This window comes from Pistacia vera, unplaced genomic scaffold (assembly GCF_008641045.1).
Source record: "Pistacia vera cultivar Batoury unplaced genomic scaffold, PisVer_v2 Contig292, whole genome shotgun sequence".
NCBI classification, from domain to species: Eukaryota; Viridiplantae; Streptophyta; class Magnoliopsida; order Sapindales; family Anacardiaceae; genus Pistacia; species Pistacia vera.
Genome location: NW_022196104.1, coordinates 923,444 through 951,197, shown reverse-complemented (window position 1 = coordinate 951,197; position 27,754 = coordinate 923,444). Strand labels below are relative to the sequence as shown.

At 36.1% G+C, this 27,754-nt stretch overlaps 6 protein-coding genes across 8 annotated transcripts; 3 read left to right on the top strand and 3 right to left on the bottom strand.

Annotated features, from left to right (window-relative positions):
* Positions 1-11,532: 11,532 nt before the first annotated feature.
* LOC116134926 (F-box protein AFR) lies at positions 11,533-12,879 on the top strand (the record flags this gene model as incomplete). Its single annotated transcript, XM_031420607.1, has 1 exon — positions 11,533-12,879. A coding segment is annotated over one exon (1,098 nt), but the record flags the coding sequence as incomplete, so codon positions are not given.
* A 1-nt stretch (position 12,880) lies between these two features.
* LOC116134902 (pathogenesis-related protein PRB1-3) lies at positions 12,881-13,572 on the bottom strand. Its single transcript, XM_031420590.1, has one exon. The coding sequence runs from the start codon at positions 13,525-13,527 to the stop codon at positions 12,985-12,987; it is 543 nt and encodes a 180-aa protein (XP_031276450.1). The 5' UTR covers positions 13,528-13,572; the 3' UTR covers positions 12,881-12,984.
* A 1,523-nt stretch (positions 13,573-15,095) lies between these two features.
* On the top strand, positions 15,096-15,703 carry LOC116134970. The gene has a single exon (XM_031420648.1). The coding sequence runs from the start codon at positions 15,123-15,125 to the stop codon at positions 15,546-15,548; it is 426 nt and encodes a 141-aa protein (XP_031276508.1). The 5' UTR covers positions 15,096-15,122; the 3' UTR covers positions 15,549-15,703.
* Positions 15,704-17,394: 1,691 nt separating this feature from the next.
* On the top strand, positions 17,395-23,459 carry LOC116134839 (coatomer subunit beta-1). 2 transcript variants are annotated; one of them, XM_031420490.1, is made up of 6 exons: positions 17,395-17,551; positions 18,531-20,593; positions 21,050-21,559; positions 22,267-22,352; positions 22,861-23,066; positions 23,234-23,459. In XM_031420490.1, the coding sequence occupies exons 2-5, from the start codon at positions 18,548-18,550 to the stop codon at positions 23,063-23,065; spliced, it is 2,847 nt and encodes a 948-aa protein (XP_031276350.1). In that variant the 5' UTR covers positions 17,395-17,551; positions 18,531-18,547; the 3' UTR covers position 23,066; positions 23,234-23,459. The 2 variants fall into 2 exon arrangements, with proteins under 2 accessions (XP_031276350.1, XP_031276349.1); XM_031420489.1 differs by having other exon boundaries at positions 22,861-23,101.
* Positions 23,460-23,669: 210 nt separating this feature from the next.
* On the bottom strand, positions 23,670-25,984 carry LOC116134905 (putative peptidyl-tRNA hydrolase PTRHD1). 2 transcript variants are annotated; one of them, XM_031420593.1, is made up of 3 exons: positions 25,709-25,984; positions 24,065-25,527; positions 23,670-23,983 (listed from the first exon to the last, which is right to left on the bottom strand). In XM_031420593.1, the coding sequence occupies exons 2-3, from the start codon at positions 24,461-24,463 to the stop codon at positions 23,801-23,803; spliced, it is 582 nt and encodes a 193-aa protein (XP_031276453.1). In that variant the 5' UTR covers positions 24,464-25,527; positions 25,709-25,984; the 3' UTR covers positions 23,670-23,800. The 2 variants fall into 2 exon arrangements, with proteins under 2 accessions (XP_031276453.1, XP_031276452.1); XM_031420592.1 differs by lacking the exon at positions 25,709-25,984 and having other exon boundaries at positions 24,065-25,575.
* Positions 25,985-26,471: 487 nt separating this feature from the next.
* LOC116134873 lies at positions 26,472-27,754 on the bottom strand. The gene is made up of 2 exons (XM_031420551.1): positions 27,124-27,754; positions 26,472-27,026 (listed from the first exon to the last, which is right to left on the bottom strand). The coding sequence occupies exons 1-2, from the start codon at positions 27,450-27,452 to the stop codon at positions 26,591-26,593; spliced, it is 765 nt and encodes a 254-aa protein (XP_031276411.1). The 5' UTR covers positions 27,453-27,754; the 3' UTR covers positions 26,472-26,590.

Here is a 27,754-nt window from a genome sequence, read left to right as displayed (position 1 = left end):
GTCGAGAGAAAATGAGAGTTTTGAGAGGGAATCGTTGGTGGATAAGCAATGGATAGCATGTTATACTTGGGCCGGATCGGGCACGGCTAGGGCCAATTTGGCAAAGTAGGATCAAATAACCCATTGGGGCAGGTTCCCAGCGGCCCTGGATCATTTGGGTTGGGTTCACCTTAACCCTGCCCTACTAAAAATAGAGTAATGTTACAGTTACCAAAATGAACACACCGAATTCATGTACCGAATGACATAATATAATTTTGACAGCAATTAATTATGAGTTAATATTAATTGACGGTGAGGATTGCACCCCGTCATTTGATGCGCTCTTTTCGGTAACTGTATTATTTTCTTTAAAAATAAGGTGTACACAATAATTCCCTTTAAGTACTAAGTAGGATCAAATAGCCAAAATCCCCCTATAGTCATAGTAATGAAAAAATACCCTACCATTGAGTTTTGTGTCAAAACAAATTTAGAGGGGCAATTAGTTAAATATTCATTAAGTCATCGTATTATAAATTCTAAACATTCAATAATGGTAGGGGGATTCATGTTATTTCTTAAATTTTAAAGAAAACTTTATTATTTGATTAAACTTCGGGGATCGAGGTAAACCCTTAAGAATATGGTAAAGTTTAGCTAACTCATTTAATTTGTAATGTGTTTGGGTAACTCACATACCCATTAAATTATTTTATAAGCAATTAATAATAAATAAAATTATTTTATTAAATTGACAATTTAATATAGAACTACAAAATAAAAACATCATTGGATTATTTCGCTAATCACGGTCTCCTAGAGTTTCTCAAGCAAAAACGCTTATATAAAAACGTTTTTTTAGCTTTTGATCTGAGCAATAATGTGTAGATCGTGGCCCAAAGATATGATTTTTTTTTCCCGTAAAAGGCAGTCAAAGTTTTAAATGCTAACACTTTTGGCCACTTCTTACTACTAATATAGAAATTGTTTCTTAATGATGGTTTTATGATTAGATAAAGGGCGAACGACGTGCACCCACCCAAGGTTTGAAGTAAAGACAATGTGATACCTAGATAGTTTGGAAAAGACAAACAAGTATTTTCCGCCATTCTCTGTTAAGGATTTCCGTCTACTAAGAGGTAACACTGCTTAAAAGACTAAAATGCCCTTAAAATTTTGCCATGGCAATTAATAATTTTTTTTTTCTCTGTCGTTTTGGTTTCCATTTCTTCTTCTTCATCATTCTTTTTTTCTTCTCCATTGGTCTCTGTTTGATGAAATAGATGGACAAAATTGCTCTTTTTCTTTTTCCTTCTTCTTCGCCATTCTGAAATCTTCATTAATTGAAAAGATTTCATTACAAACTCATTAAAACGCCGACAAACCAAACCGTAAAACTAACCACCGAAATCTTCCTGCTGTACTATTTGCTGCTCTTGCTATTGGTTTTGCATATTGGCGGCAAAGAAAACCACGAGGATATTTCTTTAATGTAGCTGGTTAGTGTCTGACTCCAAAAGAAACTCACCTTGATGTTTGATTTTGATTGCATTTTTACTTGGTGTGTGTTTTTCTCAGAGGAAAAAGATCCAGAAGTCCAATTTGGATAGCTGAAAATATTTTCTTTGCTAGAATTACAAGTTGCAACAAATACTTTTAGCAAGGAGAACATCCTAGGCATAGGTGGATTTAGTAAGGTGTATAAGGGACGGTTGGCTAATGGCACAGTGGTGGAAGTGAAAAGACTTAAAAAAAACCGGACACGTGATGGTGAGCTGGAATTTCAAGCAGAAGTGAAGATAAATAGCATGGTAGTGCATCGAGATCTCTTGCCTTTACGTGGTTTTTGCATGAATCCAATTGAGCAACTGCTTATTTATCCATGAATGGCTAATGGAAGTGTTGCATCACGTCTAAGAGGTATTGTTAGTTCTTTCTCATCATTTAAGTTGCATTTGTACTGTGAGATGTGCCTGAAAGAGAAAGATAAGTTGCATTCTGCCAGGGAACACCAATCATTCATGTTGAGGATTTTGTTTGATGTAAAATATTCTTCTTTTCTGCAGAAAATAAAAAAAATTGTATATTCACAATCATGGATGAGAATCTATATAACAATTGAGCCCACTATTAAGATATTGTGAAATGTTCTCCTACCCACCTATTAAATAATGAGGCTTAAAGTGCATTCCTCTTGATTTAACCTAGGACTTCATCCTTGGAAAGAAATCGGGAGTATCAATCAGGTTACTTCAATTGGTTTCCAAAAAGCTAAGGTAAATTGCAATATTATACAAGGCAATAAACTTCATTTTGTAGTTGAAACACAAGTTTTTTCATCCCCTATGTACAACCTCTGATTAGGTGTAGGTGTCATTGCCATAGCCTCTATCGGAGATTTGTGTTCACATGTATTCTCTTTAGCATCAATTACAGAAAAAAAAATTATATAAAAAAGAATACAAAATGAAGAGAAAATAAAACAAAATAGAGTTACAAATAAAAAGAAACATAGAATATGATATTTTACTCTCAAAAAAGGAATGACCAAAGATGACAAGGTATTCACTCTCGGTGGTAATGGAGTGTGTATCCATTCAATGGATAAAGTTGTCTGGTTAGATCAAGTATTGTTACACTTTTGCTATTGTGAAACATCAAGTGGTGTGTCCTAATCCCTTGGAGGAGTATGTCAAGGCCTTACATGCCTTGTTTGTTGGTCATCTTTATTGTTGAGTCCCTCAGAGTTGATATTTCACATGCAATCAAGGTGTAGGCAATAACATTGTCTGTTCAAATTTTACTGTTAGGCCTATGAAGTGTAATCAAGTTAGGATTTGGACTTTTAGATTAACCTGTGTGAAGCACACATGTAATTATAGGAGATCAGTCTATTTGACAATGACAATGTTTAATAGGTGCTTGATTGCACTATTCTCTATATAATTTTTTATTATAAAGTTTAAGAGCTGATAAAATTGTTTTTGTTAGATTGAAATACTGTTGGGGAAATCAAAGAAGTTTGATGAGTTGATGGCTGCCGCTGCAAAGGAGGCCCTGGAAAATAAGGAGCAGAGCTGGGCTTTTTAGATTTTACCTGGAATGTAGCTTGTTCTTAAGTTCGTTAATTATGGACTTCTATAACGGTTTTTTCTAGATGAACTTTTATCAAGTGAAGTTTTATTAGTAGTAACATAATTCTTAGAGGAATTTTGTAAAATTCAATGCTCTCGGTTGCTTAATTCAAATGTGTTTTGAAGTTTATGTAACCTTCTCTATTTCACAATGGTTTGTTGGTGTTGGTTTGTTTATGGTTAGGCATGATACGTGACCATCATTCTTTAACTCATTGTTGACCACCATAGTGAAAATAAGGGTTTACATGCCATCATTCTTTCACTGTGAAACTCACTAGCTCAAGGGTAATGAGAAAAATGAAGTCTTTCATTAATACATATTGCTTATGAATTTATTTAGAGCAAACGTCGTCTGTAATGGATTGAGACTGTAACCTGGAAAAACTTGTGTTTCAACTACAAAATGAAGTTTACTCACCCTTAATTACATAGGTTTACTATATGATAGATTATCCAGCATCTTGGCGTACACAAAAGTACTACAATGTATTTGCAAAATTAAGTCAGCAAAGATTTGTCCTTGTATTGATAGCAAAAGTTCAAACTGAAGGTATACAAAAAGTGCAACACAACTAAAATGTTTAATTTGTGGCTGAAGCAATTAACAAGATGCTTATATTAGCATCTTCAAAAAGTTGCGTAAGTCTTGAAGTGTGGCATAGTGCTCTTCGAAAATCTTGAACAACATGGTATTTGTGGCTTCACGAATCTGATGACTGGAAAAGTGCAGATAGACAAAGAGATGCTACACCATAAAAAAACAACCATTTCTTATTGTTAGAACCATATCAAAATGACAAAGAAAATCATCATCAAACACAAACCCACCAGTCAAAACCAAATATTGCCAAAACATACTACCCAAAGACAACAAGTGCTACACAAAAAACACTATGCCCAATTTTCATACCACAAGTTAACCTACTGCTGCAGCAAACAAAAAAACCACCAATTTGCATCAATGACTTGGTTGACCTACTAAGATGAGTAAGAATAAAGTTAGTGACAGTGAAAGGTAATAATCATAAATAACATATGGTTTAAAACAGTTTTAAGTACCCCTTGAACTTGAAGCTTGTGACAAGATTGACATTTGAGTTGAAGAAGCCATTGAAGATGCTGCAAACTGAGCTGCTGAAGAGGGTGCAGTCATTATGCGCACAAATGATCGCTACAAAACGAAAAAAAGGAAATCAATATTATTATGATAATCATTGAAAAAAAAATTATGATGAAATGGACATTTTACTATTACCTTCTGCTTCTTTCGTTTATTTGCATTTGTTGGATTTTTTTTGCAAGACCTTTTGTTATGGCCATGACATTGCAGACACTACATATAAGGGTAGAAACCCTTTTACTTTTTGGCTCTTCAGTTGGGTCTCTCCTTCTTGACTTGGGAGGTCTACTAGGCTTGGGTTGCTTGGTTGGTGGCCATATTTTTTCATCATTGACCTCTGGCCAGTTGGTCTTGTCGGGGACAAGGCGGATCATGTCTGCATTAGTTTGCAGGTACATTAGAATTCTAAGCTTCTTATCAACATGTTCTTCAAAGTTGGAGACGTTTCTGTGTAACAAACAACTTATAACATGAACACAAGGAATACTCGATAGCTGCCACAATCACACACCTGGTTACCCAAAACTAGCACATGTTTTCGCTCTTGCTTATCAAACTCATCAGATCCAGGGTACTGGACATTGACATTTCTAGCTGACTCAATCAACTTGTTAACCTTTCTATGAACAACTGGTGGAAGAGGTGTAACCCATTCTATACCGGCTTGGAATCTACATTGTAATCGTTTCATCACCCTACATAGGTAAAGCTCAAGTATACTTAGTATAGGAAGTTCCCTATCTTCACCCAATCATGAATTGAAGCATTCACTCATGTTATTGGTAATTTGGTCTGACTTCGATGTTGTGTCAAAGGCATCTCTGGACCATTGGTCCGGTTCATTTTCAAGCAACCATTTGTATGCATTCTCGTCTACATCTTTGACCATACCCATGGCCTCAACAAAATTTGTCCTGTTTGCAGCCCTACTCACTTGCCAAAACAATTTCCTTAGGTGAACCCCGTAAAAATTCTTTCTAAAGTTAGCGTACACATGCCAAGCACAAAATCGACTCCTTGCATTTGGCCACTCAGCTTGTAATGCATTTAGAATACCCTTTTGCCTATCACTCATGAATGTCATATGCTCTAAGTCACCTAAGAAATCATGCAAGAGTTGAAGAAAGAAGCCCCATGAGTCATTATTTTCTGCCTCACAAACACATATTGCTAAAGGGAATATTCCATTGTTTGCATCCATTGATACTATCGATAGAAGTACACCACCATAGTAACCTTTTAAATGGCAGCCATCAATCCCTATAAAATACCTACGCCCTTCCAGAAATCCTATTTTTTGAGCTGCAAAACTTAGAAAAAATCTCTTAAATCTAGGACTTTCTAGAACTTATTCTCTAATCAACCTTAGTTTTGTCATCGATCTAGGGTTGGTCACTTGAAGAACGTGTGTGTACTTAAACAACCAAGCAAATGACTTAGCATGTTGTTTTTGTGTCATTCCAGTTGCAATTCTCCTAGCCCTATACAACTTCTGTTTATGTATCTCCAAAAAATGCACTTTTCCTAATTCAGCATCTAAGGGCTTAATACAACAACCCTTATGTGACCGAATAAAATCCCCCATCTTCTTGGCAATCTATGCGGCTGAGGCATCCAGATTGTTATAAACTCTAAGGCATGTGTGCGTATGTTCATATTTCCTAATCTGGTACGAATGCTTGTCAATCATTAAGGCTGCATATATATGGAATGGACAACCCTCTACTTTACACACTGCTTTGATCCCCTGCTTTTGATTACACACCCTTCTCACTACAAAGCCTCTCTGAATTATGTAGTCCTTTAAAACCATCCTAAAATGCACAATACTTCTAAAAACCTGCCCTACCTCAAAAGTAAATTTTCCCATCTACCCCATACTGAAACTCATTTGCCTTCATATTCTTACTCATGCTGCTAACTACATCGTCATAGTCACTAGACCCCAAACCCATGAAATCGTCACTATTTTTGTCGTTATCAAACAAAATTCCCCCACTTTCAGCCCTTTCATCTCCACTTGCTACATTACCCCTTTCATTATCACCAGTCTCACCATCGACATTCCCAATTGCACCACCAAACCCACTACCTATTTCATGTTCCTTATCGGAGGCATCACTCCAATGGAAGTCATCGTCACAAAAACCTTTGCGATGATTTTCTGTTTCATTGTCATTAAGCTTATTAGGGTTTGGTTCAGGCAAAGGTTGAAATGATTCCAGACTTTGTACTGGGAAAGCATCAACATACAACCTAATGTCCTTCAACCCCTTCGACCCATATTGCTTGAAAAGAAATGTCACATCCTCATCATTTTCTATTAAACATTTCTTCCCTAACCACGGTAGCTTAGCCTCTACCCTAAACTTCTCATCAGGATATAGTTGAACTATCTCATTCTCCTCTGCAACACATGTTTTCATGTCCTTTATTAACACTATGTAGCTAAATTCATCAGGGTTAACATTCCGCATCTCACAATCAATACCAAACAATTGAAATATCAAATTAAACTATTGCGGCTTCATCCTGCAAAATGAAAAATTTATATGACAAGATATTCATGCTAGCACTCCTAATAGCACATTCAAGCAAACCAGCCCCACCATTTGGCTGGATTTTTCTTTCAGTGTAGTAAACAAGTCTCACTCCACATTATCCATAGTATATATTGTGAAAGAGGCTTTTTTTTTCCAGTACACAAAATGAACCACAAACAAATACAATAAGCCAATACAAAGTCAAACTATTCTAAAACCTCCTAAAAAAACCTCTCTATCTTCTAAACAACAACCACCTCAAAAGCCAAAGCCCACCTCTAAAAGCTACCTAACTCCCACTTTCCAGCCAGCATCAAAGTCAAACACAGAAAGCATGTGATAGTCTTATTCTACTGAACTTACACATCGCTTAAATTACTAATGGGTCTCTTTAATGCCTACAGTAAATAGTACACAATACCAGAGCCCATGCCTACTACACAAATTAGCTTTTCGATCAACACCACATGCAAGCATCGTGGAACAACCCATCAATCAAAATCACATGAGCCCTTAGTATTGGACAGAATTACATAAAATGCTCAACATGCAACATGCAACATGCACCATATTAACATCAAACTTATAAAAAATTAAAATAGGAAAAAAAAAACAAACAAACAAATACAAGGATATGAAAAGCTTACAAATAATAATCATTTGATGCAAATGATACCTATAAGAAAATTCTCCAAAATGATAACAGTTACAACCGATGGACACTAAATCCAAGTACATGCAAGTATTGTAAACAACCCAACAATCAAAAAATCACAAGACTCAATAAAGTTAAAAAGACTTGAATTTCAATAACTTGCATTTACACTTGGTTATATATTTTTTTAAGGGTTTTTCAAATATAAATTAAGCTCTTAGTCCAAGTAGTAACACGAGCATGAAAGTCTGAAAACAACCATGGAAAAGTTTATGTAAAGAAGTAGAGTTTGTTCATCATCCTAGATACAACAAGAGCATTGATTTCAATTACTATCAAACAAATCCCATTAACACTACTTTACATTAAACAAAAGGGAAAAAACAAAGACCAGTCACCAGTTCCCTCTTTTAGTTTTATTTCTTCCTATTGATTTTCGGTTTTAGTTACTTTCTAGTCATTGGCTACCTAAAAACTTATTATATTAGATATAGAATAAAAGTAATTGAAGAAACAAATTTTGAAGATCTTTGCATGCCATTCTCTCATAGTTATCAGCAACATTCCGCAATATAAACAACCTTAACAAAAATATCACCTGACCTTAAAGTTTTGCTTCACTATCCACTTTTGATCTCCACCACTTCCTAATCCTGTAAACCAAACACAAACCGACTTAGTACTGCAATAAAATATGAAAAACCAAGAACAACATCTTTCACAGTTACTTTCACTTAGAAAATGTTTTTCACAAAACCTTACACGCATACACACTATCAACGACAACCAACAAACCATCATAAAACTTTTGATACTCTTCAAAGAAAAAAAAAGGCTGATGAATATTTACCTACTCCATTAAACCTTCACTTTTTGCTGTTTAGTCGTCGATGATTTATCTACCATCAACCCGTAAACAACCCTACGTCATCAAATGTTGTTGTTGTTCCTTATGTCGTACACCAATAATGATGCTTCTCAATGTTTTTCCCATTCACTCGTCGCAAACAGTTTTCCATCACTCCGTCATGGTCGTCGGCTTTAACTCGTCCTGCCCTGTCGCTGGTTCATGTTTCACTGGTTGTCGTCAATGGTTTCGTTTAGGTCGTCGTCAATAGTTGCCGTTCAGTTGCTCAAAGCCTCAAACTCTAGACAAAACACAAAGCCACAACAAACGAAAAGTCAACAGACTTTCGTTTATTCTTCTTCTTTTTTTATTCAATGTCAATTGTTAAGAGCACATGTCAAGCCCCCAATGAATCTTCCAAGAGAAGCTTCTTCCATTAATCGAGAAAGTTAATTAAATTTTCAAATTTGATTGCTCTACATACAATTACTATATTACCCTTTAATAAACTGAAATTTCTAACAGAGAATGACGGAAAGTATTTGTTTGTCTTTTCCAAACTATTTGGGTACCACATTGTCATTACTTCAAACCTTGGGTGGTTGTATGTCGTTCAACCTTAGATAAATAATAAAGTTTGGATTATTTCAATCGCCCAAGTGATAGTGGCCAACAATGGTCTATACATAATTTTCCAATGAGAGTTTGATAGTTTAATATATTTATATTTTTCTGATAATTAATATATAGATGAAGTCACTATACCTACTCCGAACAGTGATTGACAATAGGGTCCATTGAATACCCTACAAACTCAATAAACCATATAAGTCATAAATATAATAGATAACTAATTTATAAGACTTATACACAAGACCTTTAAATAACCCAATCAAATGACTAACGTGTTGTCATCCTGCCACAAACCAAATGGCTTCACCGGCAAAGCCAGACTTTTACGCTTTTGACTTTACCCCCTTAAGTTTTAACATTTATATATTGATTGATTTTTTTATCTTACTTTGTAGTTTCTACCCAAAAGATTCGGTGTATGTGCATTTGAACATTGAACTATACGTCGACACGTGTTATTGATCCCTCTATAATTCCTGCCCTGAAAATAATGAGCCCACATTATAAATTTCTATTTCTGTATAAACACAAGAAATCTCGGGAGCAATGAAATCCATTTTTGTATGAGAAAACGATTGAAAGGCAATTGACTCTTTCGTCTTCTCAATCACGCTGCCTCACACTCACTACTTTTCGTTCACGTGGAATCTTTCTTTCTTTATTGCATCTTTAGATAAACCAACCGCACTTCTTCTTCTTCTCCCTTCTAACTTTTCTGTTCAACACTTCCATTTCAAGAAAAAGCAGTTGAGATTCCACTTCAATCATCCCTCCCTCCCAATAAGTGTGGTCGAAACGGCTTCAGTGATCACTACTAATCTCTCGTTTCTTAAAGTTTATTCGTTTTTGCACGTGTTTATATCTTGGAACAAAGATATGTATCATTTTGTTGATGTGAGATTTTGGGCACCAACCAATCAGTACGTGTGCAACGTTGATTGATCAAAAAGCACACGTGAAAATGAATATATAAAGTGAAATAAATGCTATCAGAACTTTTAAAGTGATTCGGATGCTAAGGTAGCAAGTCCTACGTCCACTGATTTGTATTGATAGTGAATGTGGGTCAGGTCGCAACAGCGGACTGACTTACAAGAGGTTTTGAAAAAGTAAATATGTTGTTTACAGAAGAGAGAGAGAGTGATCTGTAAAAATGGTCGAATCCCCTTAATGAAGGGGTCTTCTTCTTCTTATATCAAGCTAAAGCGTGTAATCATCATTAAATCCTTAGGTTGGTGTGATTGTCAGGATATAATCCGGCTTTATGTCCCATCACCTTCTTCCCAAGCTGACTTCGCACGGTTTACAGCAGGGAAATAGACGCGTGGGAGCTCCATATCGTTTGGCAGGCCTGACGTGTGTTTGTTGTTCTGACGGGAGCAGGTCATCCTCCACGTGACCCTCCCACGTCAGCCCTTACTTTCCCAGGCATAACACATTTAAATATTATTTTATTTATAATAATAAAGTTTCAAGATAACGTATTTGATTGAAATATCTCATTTAACGATATTTTTGTTACACATATCAAATTTCTTAATTATGATTTGGTAATTTAAACCTAATTAGTCTTAGCCCAATAAAAAAAAATGGGATTAAATGTGTATATTTATCTCTTAATAAATCAATTATTAGGCTTTATTTCAATTATTAATCATGTGTCGCCCTTCAATATCCTGACCACTAGCAATTGTCGAAATGAACCCAATACATCGAATTAGAATGCACTGAAGGGACCCCCCATTTTATCAGAATTATAAAGGAGAAAGCGACCGGTGGTTGAGATGAAATATCATCAATAATTCGTACACAGTTTACATGTAGCCGTGCACACAGAAACTACACTAGGATCGGATTTAAATATTTATACTTTATTTTCATTATTTTTTTAAGAAAGAGATTTACCACGTGGCAGTCCACCTCGGCAAGTGTGCTATGGTTGCACAGCAGAGGATCTAATTTTTCTCATTAGTTCAGACTTGAAAGTTTGACTGACATCACTGTTGACAGATCTACCTTTATATTTTATGATATCAATCCCTCAAGACGATCCCCATTGAAATTTGAAAGTGAAAACTAAGAAAATCAGAGGCCAATTAGATATCGTCAAAGCTCCGGTGACAGCCGGCTTCTGTGCGTCTCGTAGTTGCAATTGCGTCAGCTGCATGTGATTCCGGTAAAATTCTTCGATTCTTTGTATTTGTTAACTTACACAAGTCTCTAATCTTCTTCGGATTTGCAGGAAACTTTGTGTTGTGTATGACTTTACGGTTACTAATACCCTTATATTCTGGCTTCTAGAAATAAAAAACAAACACAAAAACAAAAACAAAAATAAAAACAATCCCAATATACATTAAACAAGTCGAAACACTTTTTGACAACATAATTAACAATATTAATTCTATAGTCTTCTCTCTGTAAAGTTAATTTTACATCGTCATCACTTCCACTTTTTCTCCGCTTTCCCTCGCTATATATTCTCAAAGAAACGCACTTTGTAATTATTGATTTATTGTAGCTCACACTAGATCATTGTTTCTTTTATTTTTTTAGAAGAGGTAGCTTGAAGAATGTCGGTTTCTCAATCTTCAGGAGCATCATCATCATCATCATCATCATCATCAAAGCGAGAAACTGATGAAGATAAAAAGAATTCTCAGCCGTTGATTCCTGGATTACCGGAGGAGATCGCGGAGCTCTGTCTTACTTATCTCCCGTATCCGTACATAGCATTGGTACGTTCGGTTTCAGCTTCATGGAACAAAGCCATAATATCCCCTGCCTTCAGTCTCTACAGGAAATCTCTTTCACTTTATTTGCCTCATCTTTTCGTTTTTGCTGTTCATAAATCAACGGCCAAGATCCAATGGCAGGCGATGGACCTGCGATCTGGCCGTTGGTTTGTTTTACCGCCCATGCCATGTCCCAAGGCTGTTTGCCCAAAGAGCTTTGCATGTACATCGATTCCACGTCAAGGGAAAATTTTCGTTCTCGGCGGTATGCTCTCGGACACAGAGACTCCCATGCGCTCCACTCTCATCTACCGTACATTAACAAATCAATGGTCGCTTGCGTCTCCAATGCTCACAGCTAGATCATTTTGTGCTTCTGGGAATATTAATGGTAAGATCGTGGCCGTTGGCCGAAGTGGGTCCAACATCGGTGAGTCAATCACAGCCGCTGAATGCTATGACCCAGAGAATGACACGTGGACGGAGCTTGCTAAATTGCGTATGGGGTTAGCTAGGTATGATTCCGCTGTGGTAGGGCACAAGATGTATGTCACCGAAGGGTGGACATGGCCTTTCAGGTCATCACCAAAAGGTGGGGTCTACGACTCCCAGAGGGACGCCTGGCAGATGATGAGTGATAAGATGAGAGAAGGGTGGACAGGGATCAGCGTGGTTCTGGATGGTAGGCTGTTTGTGATATCAGAACATGGTGACTGTCCGATGAAACTGTACATGCCTGAATCCGACACGTGGCAGTACGTGGGTGGGGATAAGTTACCACGTGGAGTAATGCAAAGGCCATTCGCTGTGAGCGGAGTGGAAGGAAGAATATTTGTGTTGTCATCTGGACTAAATGTGGCAATAGGAAGAATTTATGATGAAGCAGATGGAAAATGTTGCGCAGAATGGGAAGTTGTGTGCGCCCCAAAAGCTTTCAAGGAATTTGATCCTTTTAGCTGTCAAGTGCTTTATGCCTAGCCAGAGGTTTTGAATTATTATGTTTTTGTATTATTAATGATTATTAAAACCAGGTTGCCTAACTTGGTATTGGTTTTTGTTTCTATTAGGCGAGATTTTCTTTTATAATCTGTATTGCCTAATTTCTTTTGAATTTGTAACTCCGAAGCTACAGCTGGAGTTTGTCTATATGCAGTTTGGATGACTATTATATAACATCCTGTAATGTAATCTTATTGCTTTGCTATGAAAATTATGGGTTGTGATTAAGATCTGTGCTCTGGGACATAATAGTTACATATATGTATGTATATAATTAATATTTAATAATACAAGTAGTGATGAAATGAGAAGTAAAGTTTAATTTATCTCATTTCAAAAGGGCTTTTGGCCGACCACATTGCCATGGGGATCATAGTTACATGTGATAAATGTATCGCCGCTTTTACACACAACTCGTGCGCAGCCCACCTTCAAGCTTTGCCTCCAAACCATCTGCGTATAGTGCAGACACTCTTCATTTTTAGCGCAAGTATTTGTTTCATAATTGTAGTAACTTTTCTCTGCAGCCCATGCTTTAACAGCATCGCTCGCTTTCCAGTCTTTCCCACTTCCCCAAAACAGATTCTCCCCATAATTGCTATTGGAATGCACCAAATCGCAATCCTCTCGGCGTTGATTCGCCCACCCATAAGCGAAACTCGTCAGCTTCTTGCTCCATTTTAGAGGAGGCAGTCCGAGCTTTGCTCTCACCTTGTTGTGAGGTGCTAGAAACTGTTGAATCGTGCTACGACGTCGAGTGGTGCCTCTAAGAAAAGGTCCAGCGGAAGAAGCTGAAATTACTTGGGTTGAGTCTGAGAATGAGATTGAAATGATAGAAGAAAAGAGAAGGAAAGTTGCCAATAGTCTAAACTCCATAAGGGACAGCAGAGACAGGAGAAATTAAGAGGCTGATTTTGCAATTGGGTGAGGTGGGTGATATATATACAAAGTGCATTGAAGTTAATGTTTTGTTTAAATTAAGTATAATTTGGTTTAGATGCTGAAGAGAATCGTTTCACGTGATAAAGCCATAGATTTGAGGTGGAAAACACGTTTTTGAATGTGCAATACAGGAGAGATTTGTTTGACTTTTAACTGACAAAACCGTCTCTAATCATTTGCCTCACAATTAACGTATTCTGTTTTTTCAACTATATATTATTGTTTCTGATAATCTTAAATCACCTATATTATGTGCATATACAATGTTTTTTGAGATTTAATTAGACGATTATTGACGGCAAATTCAAGAAATGTCAACCTGGATTGCAAAACAATTTAAATCATATTATTTAATTAATCTGAATTTCTCAAGATAGTAGCACACATGGCCTTGGGAGGAAGAAGTTATGTTTATTTCGTTGCATGGACCGTTCATAGACACATGAGACCATGTGAACGATATGCAAATATAATTACATATAAAACCAAGTATTGATTAAAATCTCTTAGTTTTTCTTGACCAAATGCGTCTAACTACTATATATATATTTTTCCACAAAAATTAAATCATAGTCTCATGGTAAACTTATTATAAAAGAAAGAAATCATTTATAACTTTATAATATCGATTATAGTTCCAACGGCTTGTTATGGGCTTTGACACCTGCTCCATCTGGGATATCCTTCAATCTGAATTGGAAGCTAGTGCTAGCCGAAGGCCCATGTCAAAGGACCCAGATGAAGCCCAATTCCATTCATGTGTTCAAAAGAGTTAAAGGTACTTGTATAAAATTGGAGTCCAGATTGAATATGTTATATATGATAATTATCAGATTAATTATATGACATGGTTAAGTAATAATATCATCTTATATGTATTGTTGTTCTCGTTACATATATCACCCACAAACCAGATTGTTAGAGCAAACTGGGGATAGTGTGGATATAAGCAAGGTCTCAGGTTTGATTTCGTATATGAGCATCCGCGATTTAAATGAGAGGTTTGTTGCGTTAGTCTCTTCTTTATCTAAGCATCCGCAATTTAAGTGGAAGATTGTGGTTATGGATTGTTATGCTAGTCTTCACCTCATCTGAACATTCATGATTTAAGTAAGGAGTTGTGAAAATGAATTACTGCCTAATCTCCTCTCTATCTAATCATCTGCGATTTAAGTGGAGAGTCGTAGCATTGAGTTATTTGCCCTTATCTCCCCCACAATTATATCCCTTACAATCTCAATTTTGTAAATATAATATTATTTATGTAAAATCCATTTAATAACACTTATTTCACAAGGTGCATTAAATTACTCGGTTTAGTTTTAGTCCAACAAAGCCTGTTCCAGAAGAATTTGTTTTAATGAACTAATTAATTACTAACTTTAAACCTATTTTTTTTCCCTTCTGTTTTCGCAATTGGTAAACGAGACGCGTAAGCAACCATCATGGTACGCGAATAGGATCTGAAAAAGTTGCTTTTTCATCTTAGGATGAAAACTATCTATAGGTGGGCGGTCAGAAGATTCTAGATGGACGAACACGATTTGTTCAAAGCGACTGTTTCTCTTATAATATTTCTCCCTTCTAGTCCCAACTACACTCTTCCTTCTTCCAACTCACTTTCCCAGAAACCTCGTAACGAACCTGACGAATTTCTTCTTATATATACCCTTTTTTTCCCACGCTTTTTGCACAATAATTCCCAACGAGTCAAGAAACTTAAAGAAGAAAGAAAACGCAAGATCATCAAGATGTGTTTGGTGTTTGTGTGCGACGAAGACGAGAGAGTAATTGGAAGACAGCCTGCGCCAGGGGCATGTCCGTACTGTGGAGGAATGATTCAAGCGATGGACGTGGAGAGCCAGTGGAGGTTCTGTTTCTTGCCTTTATATTTCAAGACGAAGAGGAAGTTCTATTGTACAATCTGCGCCAGACGCTTGGTCATCCAACAATGATTCTGCTATGCTATAGAATCAACTTTGTACATAATATATGATACTATTTCTCTTTTGGATGTCTTTTTAGATTCTGGTTTTCGGTATCTTGTGTTATCGTTTGTTTACTTGCGACTTCAATTTTGGTGATCTAATGGTTGACTTGACTTCTTATATATATATTCCTGTAATCTTTCCCTTCTTTAAAACCTTCAGAGATCTTATGATATGTCGCCTAGTTGATCAGCTAATGCTTTAGATCTGTCTAAAGAATCATTTTCGTTTTCTCTGGTTTGCTGACTGCGGGCAAAGACGACTGAATAATATTTTACTGCATTAATATAAGTACCTGGCTTGCTTAGCTTGCTAAGAGCAGCTTTTTGATGCGCAATAATGGTGCCAAAAAAATCTGTGTTCTACCTGAGTAACCCGTATCGAGGAACGGTTGATCATCGTGATTCCTACATCTGCGGACGAATTGAATTCACTCAATTGCGTTAAAAATAAGTAGGGTTTTTAGATTAAAGGTAATCAGGAAACTCTTTATAACAGAATTTATGTAAAACATCATGTTTGATGTACATTTTAATCGTTAATGAAACAATAATCATTTAAGAATTTATGAACTTTAAGATTGGTCTCAGATTCTGTTTTTAATATTATCTTATATTTTATTAAATTTATAATCCTTTACTATGAGGTCACCCATGGCCTTAAGTGACTATGAGCCTAAAGGTCCATAACTGATGACATGATCATAATTACTTGCAAATTAGTTTATTAAGGTGAATAAACGATTTTTTCTCACCCAATGTTTACTTTAATGACTTTCCAACCCAATAAGTCTTAAAATGCCATTTTTTCACTCAAAGTTAATATTCTGTTACTACTGAAAACCGATTCTAACATAAAAAATTCTCTTCATCATAACTATTTGAATCTCTGATCTTCTCTCTACAAAACACATGTTACTTAACATCTAATTTCTCGTCGATTGTCAACCACTGTAAGGTTAGGATTTTTTATTCTTAGTTGATTTTCGGTTGCGAAAATTCAATCAGTCACTTTCATTCAATCCATTGGCCTCCACTTTACAAAAATCTTCTTACCCTGACTCTTGGTAACTCGTCGAATGTTGGCTAAGAAAATAAAGTGTTTTTTGGGTATTAGCAGAATATAAACATGACGTGGGAAAGTAGTATTTTGAAACTTTTTGGTTGGAAATGTCATTAAGGCAAACCTTGGGTGGAAAAAAGTTGTTTACTCTATATTTTTGGTGTCGTGCAACAACCCACCACCATGACCTTTCACTTAAATCGTGGATGCTTAAAGAAGGAATTTAACCTGAGATCGTACGTCAATTCATACTATTTTTAATTCATCCTAACCATCTAGACTACCCACGAATGAGTAACATTAATTATTTTGTTAAAATCCTCTTTCTAAAAGATCATGACATGCAAAATATATCCGAGGAATTTAGGCGAATTTATCAAAAAAGAAAAAAGAATTAAGTAATGAATAACTTTCAATAATTTGATTTGTTTTGAATTTTTTAAAATTGAAAAGAAAATATTTCAAATTTATATATGTTATATTGAAGTAATTTGATAAATTGTAACTTTAAATATATTGATAATGTAAAAACAGTATAGTTAAAATTATAATTTTTTTAATTAAATTTAGGGTATTTTTTATACGAAATATAACATAACACTTAAGTATTTAAAGAAATTTATTTAGCTTATGAAGAAAGAAATACAAAAATTGTCATTTACCAACTAAAAAAAAAAAAGTTAAAAATTAAATCACAAATCTACCCTTGCTGGCTTTCTCCACTTGCTCAGATATAAACAGAGTAGATCTTCAGATCTGCGAGCTCCTCCTCACTCATTTTCTGTAAAAATAACCAAGAGATTATGAACGTTCTCAAGATCTAACATTTTAATCACCGCACTCTCCTGTCTCCAAGTTGACTCAATTTCGCCCAACCCCTCTTTTCTCCGGAGATCTCATCGATTAAGGTTAGTTTTCTCTCTCGATTCGCAGATCTCGTATATTGATGATTCATTTTCTCGGCAATCAAACGGAGGGACTTTAATTTTCTCTTTCGATTTATGTTGTTAGTTGGTAGAATCTATTGTTATTATTATTTGATAGAGAATAATTTCACTTATTGCACTCTAGTTTATTTGATTTTCCTTCGTTTTCTGAGCGCCCAAACATATTAGTCTATTTTGAAGCTCTACCTGTTGGATATAGGTTTTATACATTGGCTCGTGATATGAATTGATAGAGATCAGTTATAATGTTTGATAATAATGTGAATTTCAGTGAGATCTCGATGTTGTAGTTTTGATAGTTTTAGTTTTAAATTTTAGATCTGATCTGGCTGTGCTGGCGGTTTTGATGCGCGGCAAACTTGTTCAAATACGGTTTTGCCAGTTGTTGGGACTGGAAATTTCCTTTGAAAATGTGGAGCTTGGATTAACAAATTATTTTAAATTACGGAGGAGGGATGTAGAGGGGTTTTATAAGAGATCTGAATGCTTAATTTGCTGTAGTTTGGTGTTTGTTTTTACTTTGTAAAGCATGCTTGTGCTTGACACTTACACACTCTCACAGCGCAATGATACTGATGGTGGCATTGGGGGTTGAGGAATGGTGTTTTCTGGAAATGGTTGTTAAAAATGAAGACAGCTTACTTCTATCGTTTATTAGCTGCTAGATAGATTATTGATTAATGGATGGATGTTTAAGGCTAAACTTGTTGGATTTTACTTTTGGGCTCCACTTATTATCCAGATTCACTGGCTTATCTAGAAAGATGATAGAAAGTGGAAAAACTTCAACTTTGGTTATTTAGCTGTTTTTAATTATTCTCTTTTCCATTTTCAGTTTTTAATATTTTTGGTTTTTCCTGTACCATGTCTACTTTAGTTTCAACTTATTAATGTTTTTTTTATTTTTGATATGAATTGCTATTATGTTGTGTATCACCAGAAAAACAATCAGGCAACATGGAGAAATCTTGTACTATGCTCATTCACTTTGACAAAGGAACACCAGCAATTGCAAATGAAATTAAGGAGGCTCTTGAAGGCAATGATGTGCCTGCTAAGGTTGATGCCATGAAGAAGGCGATTATGCTTTTGTTGAATGGAGAAACCTTGCCTCAGCTTTTTATCACCATAGTTAGATATGTGTTGCCTTCTGAGGACCACACAATACAAAAATTATTGCTTCTATATTTGGAGATCATTGAGAAAACAGATGCTAAAGGTAGGGTTTTACCAGAGATGATTTTGATATGCCAAAATTTGAGGAACAATCTTCAGCACCCTAATGAGTATATTCGAGGGGTTACATTGAGGTTTCTTTGCCGGTTGAATGAGACAGAGATAATTGAGCCATTGATTCCTTCCGTTTTGCAAAATTTGGCACATCGCCATCCATATATTAGGAGAAATGCTATATTAGCTGTAATGTCGATATATAAGCTTCCACAGGGTGAGCAGCTTTTAGTTGATGCGCCTGAAATGATTGAGAAGGTTCTCGCGACAGAGCAGGATCAATCTGCAAAGAGGAATGCATTCCTCATGCTCTTTACTTGTGATCAGGACCGGGCAATTAATTACCTTTTGACCAATGTTGATAGGGTTCCTGAATGGGGCGAATTACTTCAAATGGTTGTGTTGGAGTTGATTCGAAAAGTGTGCAGAACAAACCGGGGAGAGAAGGGAAAGTACATCAAGATCATTATATCTTTGTTGAATGCCCCTTCAACCGCAGTTATTTATGAATGTGCCTCAACACTTGTCTCTCTGTCATCTGCACCGACTGCTATCAGAGCTGCTGCTAACACCTACTGTCAGCTTCTTCTTTCACAGAGTGACAACAATGTAAAGCTTATTGTGCTTGACCGACTGAATGAGCTCAAGTCTTCACACAGAGAGATCATGGTTGATCTTATCATGGATGTGCTTAGGGCGCTTTCCAGTCCTAATCTTGACATTCGCAGGAAGACACTTGATATTGTGCTTGAGTTGATAACTCCACGAAACATCAATGAAGTGGTTCTCATGTTGAAGAAGGAAGTCGTGAAGACCCAGGGTGGAGAGCTTGAGAAGAATGGTGAGTACAGGCAAATGCTTATTCAAGCCATCCATTCTTGTGCTATTAAGTTCCCTGAAGTTGCAAGCACAGTAGTACATCTGCTGATGGATTTCTTGGGAGATAGCAACATTGCTTCAGCTATCGATGTTATTGTTTTTGTTCGGGAAATAATCGAAATGAATCCTAGATTGCGGGTCTCTATCATAACCAGACTATTGGACAATTTCTACCAAATCCGAGCCGCACGGGTTTGCACTTGTGCTCTTTGGATCATTGGAGAGTATTGCCAGTCTCTTTCTGAAGTTGAGAGTGGCATAGCAACCATTAAGCAGTGTCTTGGAGACTTGCCCTTTTTTTCTGTTTCTGAAGAAGGGGAAGATACTGACACAACTAAGAAGGCTCCACAGCCAAACTCAATTACTGTCTCTTCCAGAAGACCAGCTATTCTTGCGGATGGAACTTATGCTACTCAGAGTGCTGCCTCGGAAACTGCTTTTTCCCCTCCTACCATAGTTCAAGGAACATTGACTTCTGGGAATTTAAGATCCCTTCTTCTCACTGGGGACTTTTTCCTTGGGGCAGTTGTGGCTTGCACATTGACAAAGCTTATTCTGAGATTGGAGGAGGTGCAGTCATCTCAAGTTGAAGTCAATAAAGCATCCACTCAGGCATTGTTGATCATGATCTCCATGCTGCAATTGGGACAATCTTCGGTCCTTCCACACCCAATTGATAATGATTCTCATGATAGGATTGTCCTGTGCATAAGATTGCTATGCAATACTGGAGATGAGATCAGGAAGATATGGTTGCAGTCTTGCCGTCAGAGTTTTGTAAAAATGCTTTCAGAGAAACATTTAAGGGAAACTGAGGAACTAAAAGCAAAGGCTCAGGTTTCTCATGCACAACCAGATGATCTTATCGACTTCTACCATCTAAAGAGCAGGAAGGTAAGAATCCCATGCACTTCCTGTCTATTGAATGTGTGGATGACAATGAAGAAGGATAAGAACACTTTCATTACGTATGATCTAACTTTTCATTCATATAACTGTTTGTCTGTTTGTAATCAAAAGATGTTGATGGTCTTTTTTTCTTCTTCACGAATTATATTATTTGGACCATGTCCTTCTGGATATGCATGTTTTAGTAGACTATTATTCAATTGTTAAAACATTTTCCTGCTATATGCTTTGACTTGGGAATTTGATGAGCAAATTTTTTTTTTTTTTTTCATAATACTTAATACCCAATGCTTGATATCTTTAGCTTATATTACTTTCTGATCATTGTTAATCATTTGACCTTTTTCAAATTTTTTTATGTTTTTATTTGCTTAGTTTTGTTGGGTTGATCCTTTGGATAAATTTACCAATTCAAAATTTATGACTATATCTTAATTCCAGGGAATGAGTCAGCTGGAGTTGGAAGATGAGGTACAAGATGATCTAAAACGTGCAACTGGAGAGTTCATCAAGGATGGGGATGATGCAAATAAGCTTAACCGCATTCTTCAACTCACTGGATTTAGTGACCCTGTATATGCTGAGGCATACGTGACTGTTCATCACTATGATATTGTCCTTGATGTTACAGTTATTAATCGCACAAAGGAAACCCTCCAGAATTTGTGTCTGGAATTGGCAACCATGGGTGATCTTAAACTTGTTGAGCGTCCACAAAATTATACACTAGCACCTGAATCAAGCAAGCAAATAAAGGCCAACATCAAGGTGTCCTCAACTGAAACTGGAGTCATATTTGGGAACATTGTCTATGAGACTTCAAATGTGCTCGAACGAACAGTTGTTGTCCTCAACGACATTCACATTGACATCATGGACTATATCTCTCCTGCAGTTTGTACAGATGCAGCTTTCAGAACTATGTGGGCAGAGTTTGAATGGGAAAACAAGGTATCTATGCCATGTCCTTTTGATGCAATTGTTGTAATGTTCTTTGTGGTTTGCATAAGGTCTTAATTTTACATTTAATCCTAAATTTTATTTTTGTCCATCTGTTAGATCATATGTTAGGGCTTTCTTGCATGCTAATGATCATTTTGATGTTGTGATGATCAGCTTCTACTGGGATTGTAATATGCTCGTTTATGAAGTCCAAAATTGCTATCTGCATTTGTTGTTACAATATTTTAGTTTGAATTATTTTTGTGATACTATATGCAGCAGCTTGTTTTTTACCTTTTGATGTTGAATGAAGTCTACTATTGTTGGATATGTCAAAAATTGGATGTTGTATTTGTTCTGTTTTGAGCTACATGATTATTTTAGATAATGAAGTTAGCTTCCTACTTGACTTAGTTCCTGCACCATATTCTTTCCCTAATTTATATAAGGTATTCTCATGTGGGAAATATGGTAATGATGATATGTTTGCTGATATCCTTCTCAATGGCGTTAGCTTACTTAATTACACAAGCAAGCTGAATGGAATTTGATGCTGTCTTTTTTCTTGCTTATATACTCTGTTGATTAATGTTTCCTTGTTTTTACTTGAATTGACTGAAAGCTTTCTCCTGATTGAGTGACTGTTTCTCTGTCTTACCTATGCTCAGTTGACCCGACTCCTTTGCTTTAATCATCATTTGTGTGCTGCAATGCAGGTTGCTGTTAACACAGTGATTCAAGATGAGAAGGAGTTCCTTGATCATATTATCAAATCAACCAACATGAAGTGTCTCACTGCACCGTAAGTTTTGTCTTATTTCAATGATATCTTCACTTATGGAGTGCATGTTATTTGTATGAAATTTATCTGTAACTCATGTTCAGATGCATTGCAAGTGACATTGTTCAGGAACATTGTTATTAGATTTGATTAGTTAAGTTGACAAAGCCCAGTGACATTGTTCAGGAACATTGTGTTATTAGATTTGATTAGTTAAGTGGACACAGCCGTATATCGCATATATAGATCGATAACAAAAAACCCCTTTTCTGTCAGAATATTTGGAGTTATAAAAGAATTTTTTTCCCCTACTAAGAAACACATACTAAATCACAACATAATAATATGGTTCTTTTTTAGTTTTTCTATCATCATATGACCCGTCTTCAAGTTGTAGCCAGAAACAGTAAGGATTTAACATGGAAGTGATCCTCACATAGTTGTATGTTCTCATATAACTTCACTGAGAAATGCTGCTAATGGTGTAGTTTAACGTCATTTTCCTATATCTGCTTGTCTGGCATTGCAGATCTGCCTTGGATGGTGAATGTGGATTCCTGGCAGCAAACTTGTATGCCAAGAGTGTGTTTGGCGAGGATGCATTGGTAAATGTTAGCATTGAGAAACAGATCGACGACAAATTGAGTGGGTACATCAGGATAAGGAGCAAGACCCAGGGTATTGCCCTTAGTCTAGGGGATAAGATCACTCTCAAGCAGAAGGGAGGCAGTTGAGGTAGAATAACAGCATAAATATTTCCTCCAAAACTGGTACTTATTACTCTAGTTAACGTGCCGTAGTTGCAGTTTTACTCCTTCATCTTAATCTCTACCTTGCATTATCATTCAAATGCAAGTTTTGGTGATTTATGTTCTCATATTTCATTTGTTGAACTGATGCAGGTGCTTTGCCTGAAAATTAGAAGACTGCCCTCCCATTTTTGTTCACATTTGTATTTAGGCATTCAGGAAGTGAAGTTTATAATTGAGCCATATGTTTCAGTAAAAGTTATTATCTGAACGATGATTAAAATTGCCCCCTTTTTTTCTAGTTTTACGCTAGCAATTTGTCCTTTTGATACAGGATTTCGTTATGATTCTTCAACAGTGTTGAATTTAAGTTCTGTTATTAATTTTTCTGAGTTTGGCTGTGTAGAACCACCTGGTAATAAATTCTGGCGTTATGACTTTTGTGATATGTCTACACTGAGCAATTTCCTTTCATCCTAAACATGTATGATTATGTACTAAGAAACAACATTTGATAATGGTTGAGCATTAGATCATAATTCCAAGAGAAAAATAACGCTCGTGATGCTTTAGAAAAATCTAATTTTGCTCACTTCAGAGAAAAGTTTCAATGGTGTTGATAGAACAAATTACATGAGGTGAAAAACGATGGAGGAATTTGATTTTCCCAAGAAAAACAATTATTCATTCTTCATAAAGGAGAAAGATGATGAGATTACATCACTTACAAAGTTTCAGCTTTTTAAAGAACAAAGATACCATGGACTTTGGGTAGGGTTTTGTAGCAAGGCACGTTGGAATGTTTTCAGGCTGCTCAATCCACAGCTTATGAGCAATTCCACCCGCCGTCAGCTTTTCTGACAAATTCTTTATTTGAGTTTCTCCCTTCACCTCAAGAGTAACCTACAAATGCCCACAATAACATAAATCCATAATCCTGAATTTGAATCCAGATCCAAATACAGCTTATATTCTTCACATTACCTTATGCATTGAATCAATGTTTTGAGGGCTACAATACTGAAGAGTGTGAGGATCGTCTTTGTGAGACCAAATGGCAGCCACCGAGGCATGGCATCCCTGTGTAACTACACTACCCATCGGCCACGTGTCAATCAGGTCTCGTCGGAGAACTACATATTGTATCAGAACATCATCCGTGTTCTCTGTATTCACCGCGTCGTTTGGTGACGTCATTGGATTGGCGGAATCGGAGGTGGATTGACTCATAGATTTCCAGCTGAGTCGACTCGGGAAACTGAGGATGGCGAGAGAGTGATTGTTGCTATTACTACTGGTTCTTCTGGCAGTGATGCTGGATTTTGAAGCTTTCAAGCGAGAAAAGGAGGCTGTGAAACGACATGGTGAGAGCAGAAACGACATAGTTTAGGTAAGCATAATTTCTTCTGTAGTATTTTATAACAGATTCTTTTTTGCAGGCCCAGACAATCGAGGCCCACAGGCCAAGAAATTCTATAGGCCCCTTACACAGCCCAGACACTCACCCACCCTCTCTCTCTTAGGGTCTGTTTAAGAGTTTTATAGTAACGGTTATGAGGATAAACCATCGTAACAGTTTTGAGGGTAAATCATTGTAGCAGTTTTGAAGAGTTTTTAGTAGCGGTTTTTAAAACACCCAACCTGTACTTGGGAGTTTATTTTCCAACGTTTCTGACAGTTTTTTAAAATAATAAATTTACATATATGTCCATAATAATACCCCAACTTTAACCAGCATTTGGGAGTTTTTTTTTTCAATTACCAATACTTAGTGTCGAAGTTCCTTCCAAGTTTAATTTATTTATAACTTCTTTCATTGTATATTATTTAATTAATTTGTATGTTCTCACTAAAATATGTAATTTAGTTGATGATATTCGTTATGCTGACACTATTAGCATACTTGGTAATTTGACTTCTACTCAACAACTAGATTTGCTGAAAATATATGCAAAAGAAGCCAAATTTAGCTTCCCATATTACCAATGAGTTCGGGTTTTCCATTGAATATCCCAATTCATATCCAAGAACAACAAACTCTGAAAGAGAACTATTCAGAAAAATAAATAGTTTTAAGTATAAGCAACCAAAATTGAAGCAAAAATTTCAAGAATTATCACATGTTTAAGGAGATATAGGTGCATTTTTAACTGCCTCAAGCAGAGGGACTATTTTCTACCAAAACATACTCTGCCCAGCATCAGTAACAACGTCGTTTCTCATCTTCACTAGAATAGAGTATATTTTTTCATAAGAAATTCATAGGACGCAAAAACTGCCCTCATTAGCATCGCGTAAACCTTGTCCCATGCTTGCCTGTTTTGAGGGATAAAAATTAACAGTCTGGGTAGGTGTAAGCAATTGGAGATGATGATACCATTTCAACACAACCATGGACGCAAAATAGTACCATTAACTACAATTTCTGCAATAAATCTGCAAGTGAACTGTTGAAAGCACAAAAACTCAAATGTGATTAATTTTACCACCAACTGAAAACCTAATTAAAAAGAATAACATATTGCAAATCAAGGGCAAATCAATTAAGAAGAACAAAAGATCATTACCTCATTTAAGCATGGCATGGAAAACCCAAACAAAAAATGAGAGAGAAAAAGAGAAACAAACCTTGTTGAGAGAATTGAAGAAGCTGGAGAAGGATGAATCAAACGAAGAAAGGTCAGTCTTTTCCTTTGCCCCTCTATTCTGTGACATTTTTTTTAGTAGCAAAGGGACTATTGCATATCACGGAATAATAGTGAAAATTGATTTTTTGGGATAAAATTTTTAAACCAGTTAAAACACCATAATTTAGGGTGTTTTATAAAACCCTCAAAAATACACTACATTAGTTTTGAAAGGCTTTTAAACCAGTTAAAATTAATCCATAAAAAATCTGACAAATAATGATTTTAAAACACCTTAAAATCAGTCTAATTAAAAACCCTCTTAAAATCAATTAAAAAAAAAAAAAAACCCTAGGGCAAATCCGCAAGTGTGAAAGGACAGAGTAAATAAGTGTGCATGCGATGCACGTGGCAGTAAATGACAAATGGTTTGGATTGGAAGGGTATGAATATCCACATGAAAAATTGGACTTTCCAAGCATAAGATAAGTTTATTTATGATATATGACATGAAATGATATGATATTTCATAAATTATGCTCTGCTCTGCTTCGGCTTATATATATATATATATAACCTATGATTGGCAGTTGCCACGCATCATATTTTAATTCAATTCACCAAATTAAATATTAAATCAAAGTTAGGTTTCTTCCATAAACATCAACTTAATTAATTAAAGATGCTTTAACTAAAGTTCATATTATCAAGACAAATAAAAACAAAAACAACTTGATCAAATAACAAATATCTTTGGACTTTGGTACTTGAAACATTTTTTTTCTTTTGATTATTTATTTACATTCATTAAAAAAATTTCTACTAATTTAACAGACAAAATAAAATAAAATAAATTTTAAAACAAAAGGTTAACCTAGACATACTACCATTGATTCTCTTCTTCTTCTTGATCTTCTTGCAGATCTGCAAGAGAGAAGCAACTTTGTGACTTGCAACCAATCTTAAACCTGCTTCCATTTAACGTTTTTGTTGGTGGGTTTTTGATCGGTTGTTGTTCTTCTTCTTCTTTTTCCTCTGCTGCTTCTTGTTTAAACGAAGACAAGTTTTGAACTTGATGAGGATGAAGATGATCTTTTTCTTCTTCTTCTTCAAGAGCAGGAAGAAGAGGCATAGATATAGGGTTCTGCCAGGAGTAAAAAGATGATCTTCTGTTGTTTCTGGATAACTTGTTTACCATAAACAATCTTCTTCTCTTGTTGAATGAATTATCTTCCTTCCCCAGATCCTTTACTGTGCTCACATCTGATAGATTCGCAAATGATTTTGATCTCCCAGTATAGTGATTCGATAATCCTCTCCTGAAAACCATCCCAACAAGTAAACAATTTTATTTTCATTTTAGATATTACATAAAATTTATAATCTGTTAATTTTTTAATTTTGTAATCTACTCACTTTATCGGAAGAGAGTCTTCTAGTGAATCCAAAGAAAGCGTAGATTTTTTCAACTTTGACGACGATGCAACGTAGTCGTTTTCTTCTTCTTCGCTGTCACCGGGATCCCCGATGGACGACGAACTGTCCGAAGAACCACCCGATCCATAACCAGAGCCGACTTTTTCCCCGCCGGTCTCATGATGATCTTCTTTTTCTCCGCCGTTACCCTTCAAGAACAAACACGTCGACTTATCCTGCGCCGCAGCAACATCGCTTCGGTCTAGGACACACGACGGTGACGGCACAGACACCTCCATGCTATAAGTGGGCCCCACCATGACTTCCATTACTATGGATAAAAACAAAAATATACTCACCCTACTCCCTTATCCTCCTCCTTCTTCGTCCTCGTCCTCTCTTTCTCTTACTCTCCCTCAAAGGATCTCTAGTCATCAATTGCTCAAGAACAGCGTCACAATTGTTTTGTGCAGAGGAACACAGAGAGAAAGAGAAGAATACATAAGGGTGAGTAGGATAAGGATGAGGTGGGTGTCGGTTAAAGAATAGGATATTGAAGATGGCTAAGACATCATATTGTAGAAAGAGAAGAGTCGGATAAGACTTAATATAAGAGAAAGCGAAGAGAGAG